Below are 13,562 nucleotides of genomic sequence, written 5' to 3'. Positions count from 1 at the left end.
TGTTTGAAGAAAGGAATGAGACTACGCTGCGTCTTATGGCCGAATTTGTCGGCGTACGATATGGCCCGGAACATCCCTCCTTCCCTTCAGGAACTGAACGAGGCGATAGACGAGCGCGGAGGTCTAATAGATGTACCTATCAACTGTCAATTCTCGCGGCTACGAATTATAGTTTCCACCTTCCATATATTGAATTTTCTTCGTTGTGTAATGGCATATATATCTCCTGTATCTAGATTCGTTGTGCCGAGCGTGGACGAGGCTGCGCGTATAAATACCAGGATGCTGTCAGACAAAGATCACCGACAAGTGCCACAGTACGCCTCGGTATTAGTCTCTGAGACTCTTGGAGGAAACCTACTTGAACTTTTGCTTACTTGGAAGCACGCACGGGTCTACATCTCGCTGGCATGAGGCTGCGGCATGTCCCAGATAGAGCACGGAGATGGGACGCGGGACTCGGGGACTGCGCTGTAAAGTACGTCTAGAAAGCGGCGATTGACCGTTTGCCTACAAATAATCAGGAGGTGAAAACACCCTTTCAACCATTCTCATCCGTTCATGGCTACATTTTCCCATGTATTCCTATATCCTGTGTGGATGCCATGTGCACCTATACCCACTAGTATCTCGAGGGGAAAAGAAAGCTGTCGACCGAATCCTATCGACCGACAATGTACCTTCTCAAGACCTACGGGAAGAAAAAGAGTTCAACCCTTCCCCCCCCCCTCCCCCCAGTGGCGAATGGGGACTACATCTATGGCGCACATGCTGGGATATTCGGACGTGAGCTCGGGACCTCTTAGCCTTCAGCGATTAGGCTGTTGCGTGGACTCGAGCCCCTCCACCACCCAGCCAATTTTGACCTCACCCTCAAGGGGGCGCTTGCTATCTGGTGATTGGCATGGAGTTGAGGGTGATCTATATGAGTAGGTATTGGGACTGGGGCTTTCCGGTGTATTATTCAGTTGTATCCGTTAGAGGCATGTATCGGAGGAAGGGAAAGTAGGGAAGGTACGGGCGTTACATTATTTTTCACGGGGCTTGGCTCGTTATGTGAGTCTTTACGAATCGAGTGAACTTTCTCCATATCCAGCATATGACTAACAAGGTGGTGGCTCGCAGTTGAGGTCAGCACACTAAGAATCACTATAGACCGCAAGATATGACTTTCGATCACTGCTGCGGTTGCCATATTGGTGCCAGCCGCCTCAGTATGCACCTGGATGACTTTTCATTGATTCTGGGAAGCATCTCCCAGGGGTGAAAGTTGTTTGCCTGTTTGGTTCAATAGCTTGTCGGGAGTACGCCTGACAAAACGGAGACAACGATGTGACTGAGCTTATGGTCAAGCATGGGTAGAGGCTACCGGCTTTTCGTAAATGTTCGGTTTTTACTCATGGATCGACTATTACTGGATATCTGCACGACACGAAAACTACTTGGATAGTAGCAGATGTCTGAAGCAGGCAACTTGTGTATAAATGCCATGCATTGAGTACTATTGGGTAACTCGCATTGAAGCCCAATACATTGGGCTTAAAAACGAGTCTGGGGGCATGGAGTCGGGTCACTTCAGGGACCACGTTGCTGAATGGTTTCCAATAACATGATTGCGCATGACTTCCCTCGGAGTCTCGATCCCCTCCAGCTTCGACCATGCTCCAAAGCCAGTGAAAGTAAGATATCCGACTCTCGTATTCGCGTTGATGAGGTTGAAGAGCTCCTGTGGAGTCACACATCAGTTCATGGGCAAGAAGGTGTATTTTGACCGCCTGCGGAGGGGCTCATAATCAGTGAATCTTTCTTCATCAGGCAGTGATTCTGGGTGCACCTGGGGTATTATGCAGGCGAGGGTTGATGGGTGACGTTCAAGTTATGAAAGGACGGGAGATTCTTGGTTGATGTGGCATATATAAGGCAAAGCATCGCTCGAGTAATCAGCAAGGGCAGAACGAACAAACACAAGGTAAAGCTGGTTTTCCAGGTTCGAGAGGACAGGATCTCAGGCTCTGTCAACAGGTGTAGAGAGAGAGGAACCCGAATCATGGGACGACAAAATGTCTCGTTACATAAGAGACCTGGTCAAGACTCTTTGGCTATAAAGCTCTCTATGAGGTACATGCCTACTAACGAAGCGGATAGTCCCGGGTGAGTTATCAAGACCACCTTCTCCATTCATCCTACATGGCAGGGAGAACGTCGAGAGGCGTAGACTACATGTCACTCAAAAAAAAATAAAAAAATAGAGGAGCAAAAATCTCTCTCCTTCAAAGCATCGGAACATACCCTCAATCTGACCCCCCCGCGCTGAAGCTTTCCAAAAGTAGACATCAAAGGCAAGGTGACACAAGATAACATAGCCTCCACCACCAGCCGCTCTCCAACTCACGACATCAAAAACATCAAAACCCAAAGAGCTGGAGACATCTCCAGCCGAGAACCGAGTCCCCTACTCAAATCCCACATCCCAAGAAGAGCAGTATAGGTACTCAACACGCCATTCCAGCCTTTGCTGGGCCGAAATCCACGACACCACTTGACCCTCCAGCCTCACACTGGAAACCCACGCAGCCGTTCTTCTTGAAACCCGCGCAAGACCGCCGGAAAGGGTTACATGGGGCCGTACCCGTAGCCCGTCTCGGTACTTCCATCACGTGTCAAACGACAACCGTTCAGCAACGTCCTAAATTCCCTAGCCTTCTAGAATCGGAGAGCTGGGCTTCTATACGAGGCTTCCAGGTCGGGGAGATAACCCTCACCGTCCCGGACCGACCAACGATCAACGATGAACGCCGGATTGAGCATCGTCACAATACATGGCTCACCCTCTCTGAGCACGCGCGCGCGCGCGAGAGAGAGAGAGCTCAACGGAAAACGAGAGGGATTCCACCCGCCCTGCTAGCCTCAAAAGCCATCTTCTAGCCCAAAGAAAATTGTCGAAGAAGAAGAGAGCGGGGCAAAAAGCCCATCATAGTCGGCCCTTACAACTTCCGAGTACACGCCCAGGACGCCGGAACAGGCAACGCCGCATCGATATCGTTCGCCGCGTGTCCAACGGACGTGATGTCTCATCCTGGATCAGTCCAAGAAACGAAAAAAAATCACGCAAAACTGCCAATTGACGTTGTTCTACTTCTTCCCGCTCCTCCTCCTCGGCCGCCACCGTCCGGATCCGGAACCCGGGGAGTCTTGCCGGCGCCGGAAGAGGTATCGCCGTGGCAAACTAACGATGACTAGAAACCTCAACTACACGTGTCCAACGGAGGGGAACTCCCATACCGAGTACCGTAGACTGGGTTGTCCTCACAGGCCAAGACCTGCCAAGGCTTTCTTTGTGCACTGCAGCACCCTGGAAAAAAGCCGCGCTGGCGAGTCTAATTCTTCGTATTTCATCAGAGTTTCGTGAGGGAAGAAAGAGTCGCGCGGGGAGAAAGGCGGTAGGTAGGTAGGTACCCAGTTCCTCCCCTCGGAGCGGGTGCCCGCGTCATTAACTACACTAGTAGTTCTCGGAAAAGCAAAGAAATGGACAAAGAAACGAAGAGTCCATGATAATCTTTTGGAACATGGAAAGTCCGGATCTGGAGTAATTCCAGAAAACTCAGCTTCGCGGCGGCCAACATCCGCGGGCGGGAATTTGCACAGCGCGGTCTACGAGCTTGCGATTGGTCCATTGGTAGATGGCATGGGCCAGATTTGGAAAGCGGAGAGTCGTGAAAAGGAAAAACGGACGCCCTGGTCTGAGAGGTAATTAATTGTGTGCTGCGGGTGGCTAATCAAGATGGCAATGCAAAGGTTGTTGTTTAAAAAAAAAAAAAAAAAACACTCAAGGATTGCGAGAAAAGAGTTCTGACAGGGAAGGGGATGGTAAATAGAATTTAGACGTTGCTTCTTTCCGGTGAATGAGGGCCTATGATTGGCTGAGACACCCGATTCTAGATGAGAAAAGACTTGGATGAAGGTTTGGCAGCCCGAAGAGTTGCTTCTTTGACAGCAGCAGGGGCTGACTGGCTGCAGTGCCCTTGACGAACCAATGTCTCCCTCTGCATCCATCGAATCTCTCTTCTTTGCATGCCGCTCTTGGTTCATCTCGTTGTCATCTCGTGGCTTACCCAGATTGGCGTCGAGTGCAGCTGCGTGACAAACCAATATCAAATGAGCTGGCATAGTCGAAGCAAACTGACTTATGTGCTTACCTCGCTCAGTATAACCGATCGGAGCTGAGAGTGGGACAGGAGCGATAGCAAAAATACCAAGCCCGAGTAGGACAGGACGCACAGTCAGCAGGCGAAAGTCCGAAGCCAAACTTATGCAGTGCTAACAATACGCACGAAATGCCGTCCTGCGGGCTGCCGGAGCATGCACAACGCAGTGTTAGCGCTCGGTAGGTATGAGACCTGGAATGGCGACGTCTGCCATCTTCACCACGCGGCGTGGCGGTTGGTCCGCCGGACACTAAGATATGCCCTGCATTACCCAGAGGTCGAGGGAGCGTGTGTGCGCGCCGTGCGATGCGGTGGTGGACGGTGGTGCCCGGCACAGCATTGCTAAAAGCTTGAGCACTTTCGGCGGGAGAGCGGCAGGTGGATATGCGTAAGTTGGAAGTGATCGCCCCCGGTTCCACAAATATCTACCTCTCAGTCTCGAGCGACTAGCGCTGCTTGCTGTCAGATGAGAAGGGGGAACTCTACTGTTGTCCCCCCATTCACACAAGGCCAAGACGAAAATCCCTAGAGTGATGAGTGCAGATCTCGTGGTCTAGAGCTCTCATGGCCTCCAGGGCCACGCGAACGCACGTTCTCGTTGTCTGTTTCGAAGTTTCGGATCCAATGCCTCAGAATACGGAATTTTCTCGTGCTAAGCAGGATCCCTCCGTTATGACGGCCCCCGAATATGTCGCAGGGCCCTGACGATTTGGCTTCCGCTTGACTGTATTCGGTTCGCAGACAGGCAGGGGCAGCGGGGACAATGTTGGAAACACAGCGCGGGTTAGGCAAGGAGCATACTCTAGAGTCAAGCCTCGATCAATGCTCGACGCTGGTTCATGGTGAAAACTGCTGTGGGGTTTTTTTCTTTGCAAATCACAGCAGGCGAGTAGACAGGGAGGCCTGACACGGGAAGGCGTTTTGAGTGACTATCGTCAGCCCAGGTTGTCAACCCTCACGGTCCTCTTTGACGGCCTTCTGGCGCGATTAGCTCGCCCGTGATGATGTCGTCCCGCTGTCGCTGTCACTGGACCCCATTCGTTTCAGTTGAGTTCGTATCTTGAGATGTTCTGAGTCGGAACGGGGGGGCTGAGTCGGCAATCGTGATGTTTCTGGCGTGGTGTACTGCTGCATGGGCCGACTGAGGTTCTCGCTGCAGGACCAAAGTTGTAAGGGATCCGGATGCCAAACGTACCCGAGCTGGGACGGTGCGACGTCGACGGCACGAAAAGAATGTTCGACCCGTACCAGGCGAATTGAAGCTTAACAGGAGGTTTGTAAGAGGCCGGGTTTCTTCAAGTGTTGCGAGATTTGGAAACAGCATAATTGTGGGAAACTGGGGAATGGTATCCCTTTTTGTTTCCTATTCTCACAAGAGGTCCAACTTGTCGAGAATCAGGTTATCCTGTTTGGGACGAAATATTCTGTGCCAGAGCTTGTGTTTACCGATTTAGTAGAGAAAGGCCGTGTCATGTCTCGCTGGCTCGTATCGGACGACGGGCGGGTTGTCAGGTTGAGACGCACGAACTCTATTGTATTGACGAACAACATTAATGCTGGATGGATGGCAACCAAGGTCCACGGTCCATGATCCATGGTCCATGGATGATGGGCTGCCACTGCCGAGCTGCGTAGCAACCGCGTAGCTCGCTTGTTTGGCCAAGCATTCTGCGAAGTTAGTAAGTGAGCATGGGTGCGTCCCGACAGCCAGCCCGCCATGAGGGAGGAGGTAGGGCACGCGGGGGCAGACAGCAGATGATAGATTGCAGTCTGCAGTTGCAGCCATCAGGATCATCAGGATGGGAGCCTCTCCCAATATCGCTCAATGGAGAGGGTGGAAGTGATATTCCGCAGATGGTGTTGTCGAGTCGTGGAGAGTGCGTAAGACGGTGGAGATGGGTCAATTCCGGCTCTGGCATGGTCTGATTGGTAGGCAATACTTCGTACTCTGAGGCAAGGTGATGAAAAGATGGAAAATGGCGCGCTGGGCAATGTCCACAAAGTCACAAACAGCGTGCACCACACTGAATAGTACCTATCTTAGTGCCCGAGGTACTGTGCAGGGTACTTGGAGGGTCGATGGTGGTGCGAACGGTGCAGCGCTTTCTGGGCACTTTACTGCCTTGGTCGAGTTGGTCGCGGTATTCCCCAAGGACGGAGGAAGGTAGTGTTGGCACTTTGCAGTATGCAGCGAAGAGGAGATTGATGGATGGGGTTCCCATGGTCCTTGTGGTTCAAGGTGGTGGATGGGCGGGCTGCACAGTCCAGACTCTAGGCCTTGCCCTGGAAGTCTTGGACCCTCGCCCGGCTCTAGCCAGGGGTGTCGGGGGAATCAAGGGATCCACAAGCGAGCAGTGCCCCCCCTTTTGCTCTTGCCATCTGGGGACCATGACCAATCAGAGCAGGAAGTTGCCCCGGTCCTCACGTTTCGCTAACAGCATACCCCCTGCCCTCTCAATCTCGTGCCTGTGTCCCGCAGATTCGCTCTCCCCCTCCGCTCTTGCCTTAGGTCCCACCCACCTGCGCCTTTTCCAACCGGAAAGTCGTGCCAGTCCACCTCTTTCCCTCATTAAAAGATACGTATCTATGTGCTCCGTACCTAGGTAGGTAAGGTAGGTACTTACCTAAGGCAAGGTACCAGAGCATGTACCTCCACTCTCTCCACTGTTGGTGTTCGTCCTTCGTTCCCCCGTCTCCCCTTTCAGCTTGCGCTCCGCCTGCCGCCGAACGCCCGTGAAGAACCAGCACCAAGCCCAAGCAGGACGCAGCCCATCTCACACTCTTTCTCACCATCCATCCCATCCATCTGCCATCCTTCCACCCATCTCATCCCATCCCAACCCATTCATCCCTCCCCCTCTCCATCCCGTTCGTTCCCTTCACTTCGACACCCCCCGGTCGATCCAGTCAGCGCGAGCCAAGCCAAGTCGAGCCAAGACCAGCCCAGCGCCGGTCTGTCTTTGCCTGCTTCTCTCTCTCTGCTCACTTTCGTTTCCTTCATAGCAGCCCTTTCCCACCTCCGTCTCTTCCTCCACCCAACATCTCCAGCTTCTCAGTCGCCGCCCACCAAGACAAGATCCCGTCGACGACAAAAGACATTCAAGCCCCGTCAACCCGTCGACGTCGACTTGCGGCCGACAAACGACAAACCGCCGTTGATGTCTTTCACTTCAATCGCCTAGTCGCCTCTTTTTTCCCACCACCTCAAATGCCGAGCTAGTCTCTTCGTCCACTCGTTATCCCAACTACTACTATACTACTACTCGTTCGCTCTCACTCTATCCGCTCCGAATTCCCTCGCACTTCGCACATCGACCCGTCCATTCCAGTCCAGCAAACGCCCACACGCCAGCCTCGCCTCGCCACGAATCCATTCCTCAACGTGTATCCGTCACCCCTAGTACACTGCGACTTGTCTCATCTACCCGACGGTTTTTCTATCCATTCGCTATATCTACTGCCGTTTCCCCAACTCGCGGTTTCCCTGGTACCGACCAACGGTCCACTCGCCTCGACCGTCTGATCACCCCCTCCGATTTGATCGACACCTTGTACGCCTAACGGTCTCGCTTCGTCGATCGGCATCGCTCGATCAGCGTCGCTGGCTATTTTTTCTCATTTCATCCCCAGGCCATTTCTTCCTCTATCATCATGGCTCAATTTGACCCTAACCTGCACCTCCGTTCGCTTGAGGAGCTGGAAGCTGGTGCGTCACCAGACATCACCGTCGCCCCCTATCGAACCTCATTTGCTGACATGACCTCCATAGTCATCCTGCCCAGACAGAACGGCTGCCTCAAGTGTGAGGACAAGGCACCGACATGCCCTACCAACTGCAAGTCCGACGAGTTCTGCTCCTTCACCATCCCGACATGTAGCACCTGTGCCCAGGCCATCTGCGCCAAGGACGACAGCAAATCATCATCCTCATCAAGCAGCAAGCCCAACACGGGTGCAATCGTTGGCGGTGTCATCGGCGGTCTCGTCGTCATCGCAATCGCCACATATCTTGTCTGGAGGTTCTTCATCAAGACCAAGAGACAGTCAATTATCCAGGAGTCCTATGCCGAGACGACCCACGAGAAGACGATCAACGAGAAGAGCACTGGCGAGCCACGACAAACCAACCGCGACTCAACACACACCGTTCACTCTATTGCATCAACAGTACTCACCCGCGCTTCCAATATTATCCAGATTGCCTATATCCCAGGCGTCACAAACCGAGCCACTCCTACGTCACCCACTCTGCTCGTCCCTCCTGTTCCCCCTATCCCGATGCATGCCTCCAACTCCGCTGCAAGCAGCCCGTCGCCGTACGAAGAGCAACACTTCTTTGTCCCTGGCGAATTGCGCGACTCCACCTACTCCGGCATCTCTGGCTACTCTGACCGCACGTCTGTCGCGAGAACCTCGTATGCTCCTCGATCTAGCATCGCCCCTAGTATCGCTTCCACCATCTACGGCAAGAATGCGGTTGTTGTAGCCCCCGCTCAGACTGGTATGCGAGCCAAGGCCGCTGTGGTCAGTGTCAAATCTATGGGTGTCGGCACCAACGGCAGCAGCACTCCTCCCGTCCCCAGTGTCGATTACGAAAAATACGCTCCTGGCCGTCCCAAGAGCCGTGACAGCACATTCAGTGTCGGATCTACCTTCCTGAACAATGCCAACACCGCCACCGCCGCCCCCGTCCAGAGAGTGCAGGTTGTCCGTGTAGGCAACGGCAACGGCCCCAAGCAAGTCAGCGTTGGATCCAAGGCATCATCAACATCAGAAGAGATCTCGGCACCAGGCACACCTCTGCCACCCAGCACCACCGCGGCCGCCCGCGAATCGGCTGCCGTGACAGTCATCGATGAAAGTCTGTCAGTCGATCAGGGCCCCTTCTCCGACCCTCCTGAGCCATCCCCAGCTGCTGTTCGTAGCAACCACAGTCTCAGTGCCGTGATTGAGGAGGCAACAAGGCGAGCCGCCGCCGGCCCCGACAGACGGTCTCAAAGGACAAGTTCTTACGAGAGGGGACGTAGTCCCTTCGGCGATGAACACGCCACGAAAGATTAAGAAAAGATGAAAAGTAATGAAAAAAAAAACCACCATATGATGGGCGTCGGCCCTGATCACGATTTACTTACACTATTTACTTGCCTATATATCAGGGACGACCTCCCATGTTTCTTTCTCGTATCTACCTTTTGTTAGACGACCCGGTCAGAACAGGCCTACGGGACCAGACCGAGGGACGACGTTGGATGGGCAGGATTATTATGGATAGGCAATGGCGTCGTGGATATCTACCTTTTACTTATGGAAGGGCTATGGAATGAAGATAGGGGTTTACGTCAACCCATTCACGCCTTTACCGATATGTCCATTGAATAGAAATGTGACAATTCATCCACTATTTTACGGATCCTACTCTTTATGAAGTGACTTATACCAGTGAATGATACATTTTGAGCTCCATATTAGTGGTTGATGCAAAATGACATCACTGCGAGGTCCGTTACTATGAGCAACTGGACACGAAGAGGCCTCTTGGTACCATGTCTCCCTTTGTTGAAGAGGACTGGCTTTTAGCTGAAGAAGGCAAGATGCCAATACATCGTAGCTTGTGTCGTGGATCCTCTGAGCCACGAGTAAGATATAAGCCTTCCATGCTACAATACTTACATGGGCCTGTTCGTAGTAGAAGTGAGTTCATTTTCCATGATCTACTGGAAACCAATAACCCCTTGGGAGTCTGCTAGTTGATAGTGACGCAACTTCATTACCTACAAGCGGCGAGGAACTAACCAAGCAGGTAATATAAAACCGGATACACAGTTCTCAACACAGTTGCTCCTCTGCAACTTGGCATGATTGTGTATAATCTGTGGGATACAGATATTTGGTCCTTCATTGATCTCGTCAATGAATTAGGTCGGCCAGGACAACATACGGATACAGTTTGCTCGCCTCCGAGTATATCTAAATCAGTGTCTTGCTACCTTCCAGCCTCCCCCCGTCTTAGGCCGTATTTCTTCAAGTAGATACAGTAGCCGGACGACGAAAAGTAATCAGAGGTAAAAGTGTGTGGGGTTGCTGTCTGCTGCTGGTGTGAGTCACGCTGCCACTGTTTGACTATGTATCACAAGCTCTGAGGGGTATAGGTCGCGTCAACGTACCTTCACTTCACATCTCCTCAGGCGCCTGGAACCTTCGCGAAGCACCAGGTGAAGTGAAAACTGTTCAGAGCAGCTGGGTCTTGATTTATAGCTGAGTGGATCTGTGCGTGAATCTAGTAAGGTACGGCGTGAGCTGTGGTAAGGCAGATGCGGTTCTGTCTGTCTCTGAAGATGGGAGGGAAGGGGACAGAGATGAGAAACGAGTACTAGAGGGCCTTGCAAGCGGCTTCTTCAGCGATGACTATTTGGTTTCTGTGAGCTTGGTAGGGTTGTCTATTCGGTGAGCTAGGTGATCTTTGGAGTGTTGCTTGTTCGTTGGGTCGTGGACGGGACTGATTTTACGGTCTACGCTGCACCGACGGATCTCGTTGACGGGATGTCGCTGGCTATTACGGAGTCAAATTCAAACATCAGGATACCAGGGACAAAAGTATGCAACGGGTCCCTCCCAAGTCTGACTACCCTAGGGACTCGATAAAGAAGCAGCTACGTCAATGCCGAAAAACTTGCGAAGCAAACAATCCCCAACGCCGGGGATTGACAATTGAGCACCCGCATTTGTCAACGCAAGGATGGCATAATCGCCTTCCCATCTAGGCGGAAGAGAGAGGGGGTGGAGGGGGGAAGGGCGTTGGTAAACATGCAATGGGTCGGATGTTGGACGACAAGACGCGTCAACCAACGTTTGACTTGCATATACATGCGAATGAGGAGTCGGAGCGCAGCCAATTGGGCCTTTTAGTTGTGCTCTGTTGGTTCTGGAGATTCTGCAGCCTGCCGCAGTTTTTTTTCCCCTTCTCATTTCATCGAACCCATGTCGCTCAACTATGGAGACCGGCTTAGATGCCTACAAAACCCCCTCCTTCCCTCCTTCAGTCCTGTCCCTAGAGAGTGGATACTGTTGAAGCTTTGCGTATCGCCATTGCTCTTTCTGTTTCTCTGTCAAGAGTTTCTTTTTTTTTTCTTCTTCCTTCTTCGGCCCCAAGTTGAATTAATTGGTACGCCGAGGAGAGAAACCAGGAAACAGGAATGGCCGGTTCACCTCCAGCCGCCGTGCCGGCCGAGAGCGCGACGACGACAGTAGATTCACCGCCAGCCGCTGTACAGGCCGAGAGCCCAGCGACGACAACGGCACAAACTCCAACACCCAACGTAACGGCACCTCTTGAGCCTGAGGAGGAAGACAATGTTGGTGACCTGTTCCGGGTTTGTTAGCGGCTGATGATGGCATCGCTGACATGGACAACTGCTAGACAACTGACGATACCTCCTCAATTGATGAGCGCATGTACGATGCCCCCATACTATGAAGGAGTGATGAGCGCCCGGCGCTGACCAAGCACTCGCGCTTCCAGTTCCAATTTCACCGCCTCGCTATCATCGAGCGTTGTTGATTACCCCGTCGAGTATGGACGACGGTATCACGCTTACAGGCCGGGCAGTACGTCCTTCAACCTCTTCTCTCGCTACTTCGCTCTCTTCTCGACAAGATCTGACATGCAATTTCAGCTTACAAGTTCCCCAATGACGGGGTTTGTTACGAGTCTCTAATCATCAAGTCGAAAGCCAGATGGTTAACAAGTCCCAAAACGTTTTAGAAGGAGATGGATCGACTTGATCTCGCTCATGCTATGATTGTCAAGGCAACGGGCAGCAAGCTCTTCCATGCTCCTCTCGATTGGGAAAAGATTCAATCAATCCTTGACATTGGAACGGGCACTGGACTTTGTATGAGGGAACCCATTCGAAAGATAGCCTTGATGTGGAAAGGGTGGGAGTTGACAGAACAAAATCATTACAGGGGCTGTTGAAATGGGCGACATCTTTGAACGCGCCGAGGTAAGCTAAGCTACGATGTGTGCCCGCCCCCCTCACCGATCGTAAAGGCTAATGCTGTGGCATAGGTTTACGGGAATGACTTGAGCGCCATTCAGCCCCAATGGTCAGTTTTCTTTTTTCGGGTGCTGATTGTTCGATTATAGCTGACGGAATGAGAAGGGTTCCTCCTAACGTCAGGTTCGAGATCGACGACGTCGAGAGCCCCTGGGTTGAGACCAAAAAGTACGACTTCATCATGTGCCGATACATGACAGCCTCAATCACGGACTGGCCCAAGCTGGTTCGCAACATTTACAAGTAAACCTCCACCTCCCCATTTCCTGCCCCCTTTCGAGCAGGAACGCGCACCTAGTTACTGATACTGACGACGACTGCCCGAAAATTCAGCCACCTCAACCCGGGCGGCTGGGTCGAATTCCTCGACATGAACCCGGAATTCTACTCAGAGGATGGTAGCTACACAAAGGACCACGCCACGTACAAGTGGAACCAGGCCTTCCTGAGCGCCATCCGGGCCGTCGGACGCGACCCGACCCCCGGTCCGGGGCACGAGGGCCGCGTCCGGGAGGCGGGCTTCATCAACGTCACAGCGGAGAAGTACAAGGCGCCGCTGACGCCGTGGGCCAAGGACCGGCACTACAAGGACCTGGGCATGATGAATCTGGTCCTGACCATTGATGGTCTTGAGGGGTTTTCCATGAAGATGTTTACCGAAGTCCTCGGACGGACGAGGGAGGAAGTCGAAGTGGAGATCATGGGCGTGAGGAACGAGTTGAAGGCCAGTCCGCCCGTCTTCCGCGCTTTGGTTGAATTGTGAGTTTGCACTTCTTTTGGGATGCTTTTTGAGCATGTCCAAAGGCCAGTAGTCGCTCCAGGGATGAGATGCTAATTCTGGTCGTCAAACAGCGACGTTGTGTACGGACAGAAACCGCTTGCGGAGCCTGAAGAGCAGACTGAGGTTTAACATTTTCCGACAACAAGACGAGTCTTTCTCATCACGTCTTTCTGGCCGTAACAGGCTTCATAGAGAATTTCTGTTCTGTCATGCAAACGCTTCTCTAGTAAGAGGCAACACAAGAGCGACGTATTTCCCCAACTCTTATAGAACTTTAGGTTATTCGTAAGAGGGGCTTGAGACTTTCTCAAGCACAAGAAAGGCATATGCGCGATTCAAGAATCCGTTTGAAAGGCTATGACACCTTCATTCCATCGGTCATTATACGCAATCATACTACTAGTACGCTCCAATGTCGCTCTCTCTCTCCGGGAAGGCAAAATGACTTCAGCCCCAATCCGATGAGAAGTTGCCTGTCCGTTGCCACTTTGCATTCTGAGAGAGGTCGGTCGCGTCGCA

General features: G+C 52.5%; 2 protein-coding genes across 2 annotated transcripts; both read left to right on the top strand.

Moving 5' to 3' along the window:
• Positions 1-7,856: 7,856 nt before the first annotated feature.
• Positions 7,857-9,266, top strand: CABS01_01645 (Opy2 protein; the record flags this gene model as incomplete). Its single annotated transcript, XM_060535025.1, has 1 exon — positions 7,857-9,266. One exon carries the CDS (start codon positions 7,857-7,859, stop codon positions 9,264-9,266), a length of 1,410 nt encoding a protein of 469 aa, XP_060398214.1.
• A 2,132-nt stretch (positions 9,267-11,398) lies between these two features.
• Positions 11,399-13,172, top strand: CABS01_01644 (methyltransferase; the record flags this gene model as incomplete). The annotated part of the gene is made up of 10 exons (XM_060535024.1): positions 11,399-11,575; positions 11,623-11,657; positions 11,725-11,810; positions 11,879-11,901; positions 11,968-12,097; positions 12,171-12,208; positions 12,274-12,311; positions 12,368-12,505; positions 12,596-13,021; positions 13,115-13,172. 10 exons carry the CDS (start codon positions 11,399-11,401, stop codon positions 13,170-13,172), a joined length of 1,149 nt encoding a protein of 382 aa, XP_060398213.1.
• Positions 13,173-13,562: the final 390 nt, after the last annotated feature.

This window comes from Colletotrichum abscissum (genome assembly GCF_030869225.1).
Source record: "Colletotrichum abscissum strain IMI 504890 chromosome Unknown Scaffold_3.1, whole genome shotgun sequence".
In the NCBI taxonomy this organism is placed as follows: domain Eukaryota; kingdom Fungi; phylum Ascomycota; class Sordariomycetes; order Glomerellales; family Glomerellaceae; genus Colletotrichum; species Colletotrichum abscissum.
This window is presented reverse-complemented; position numbering and strand designations above follow the sequence as displayed.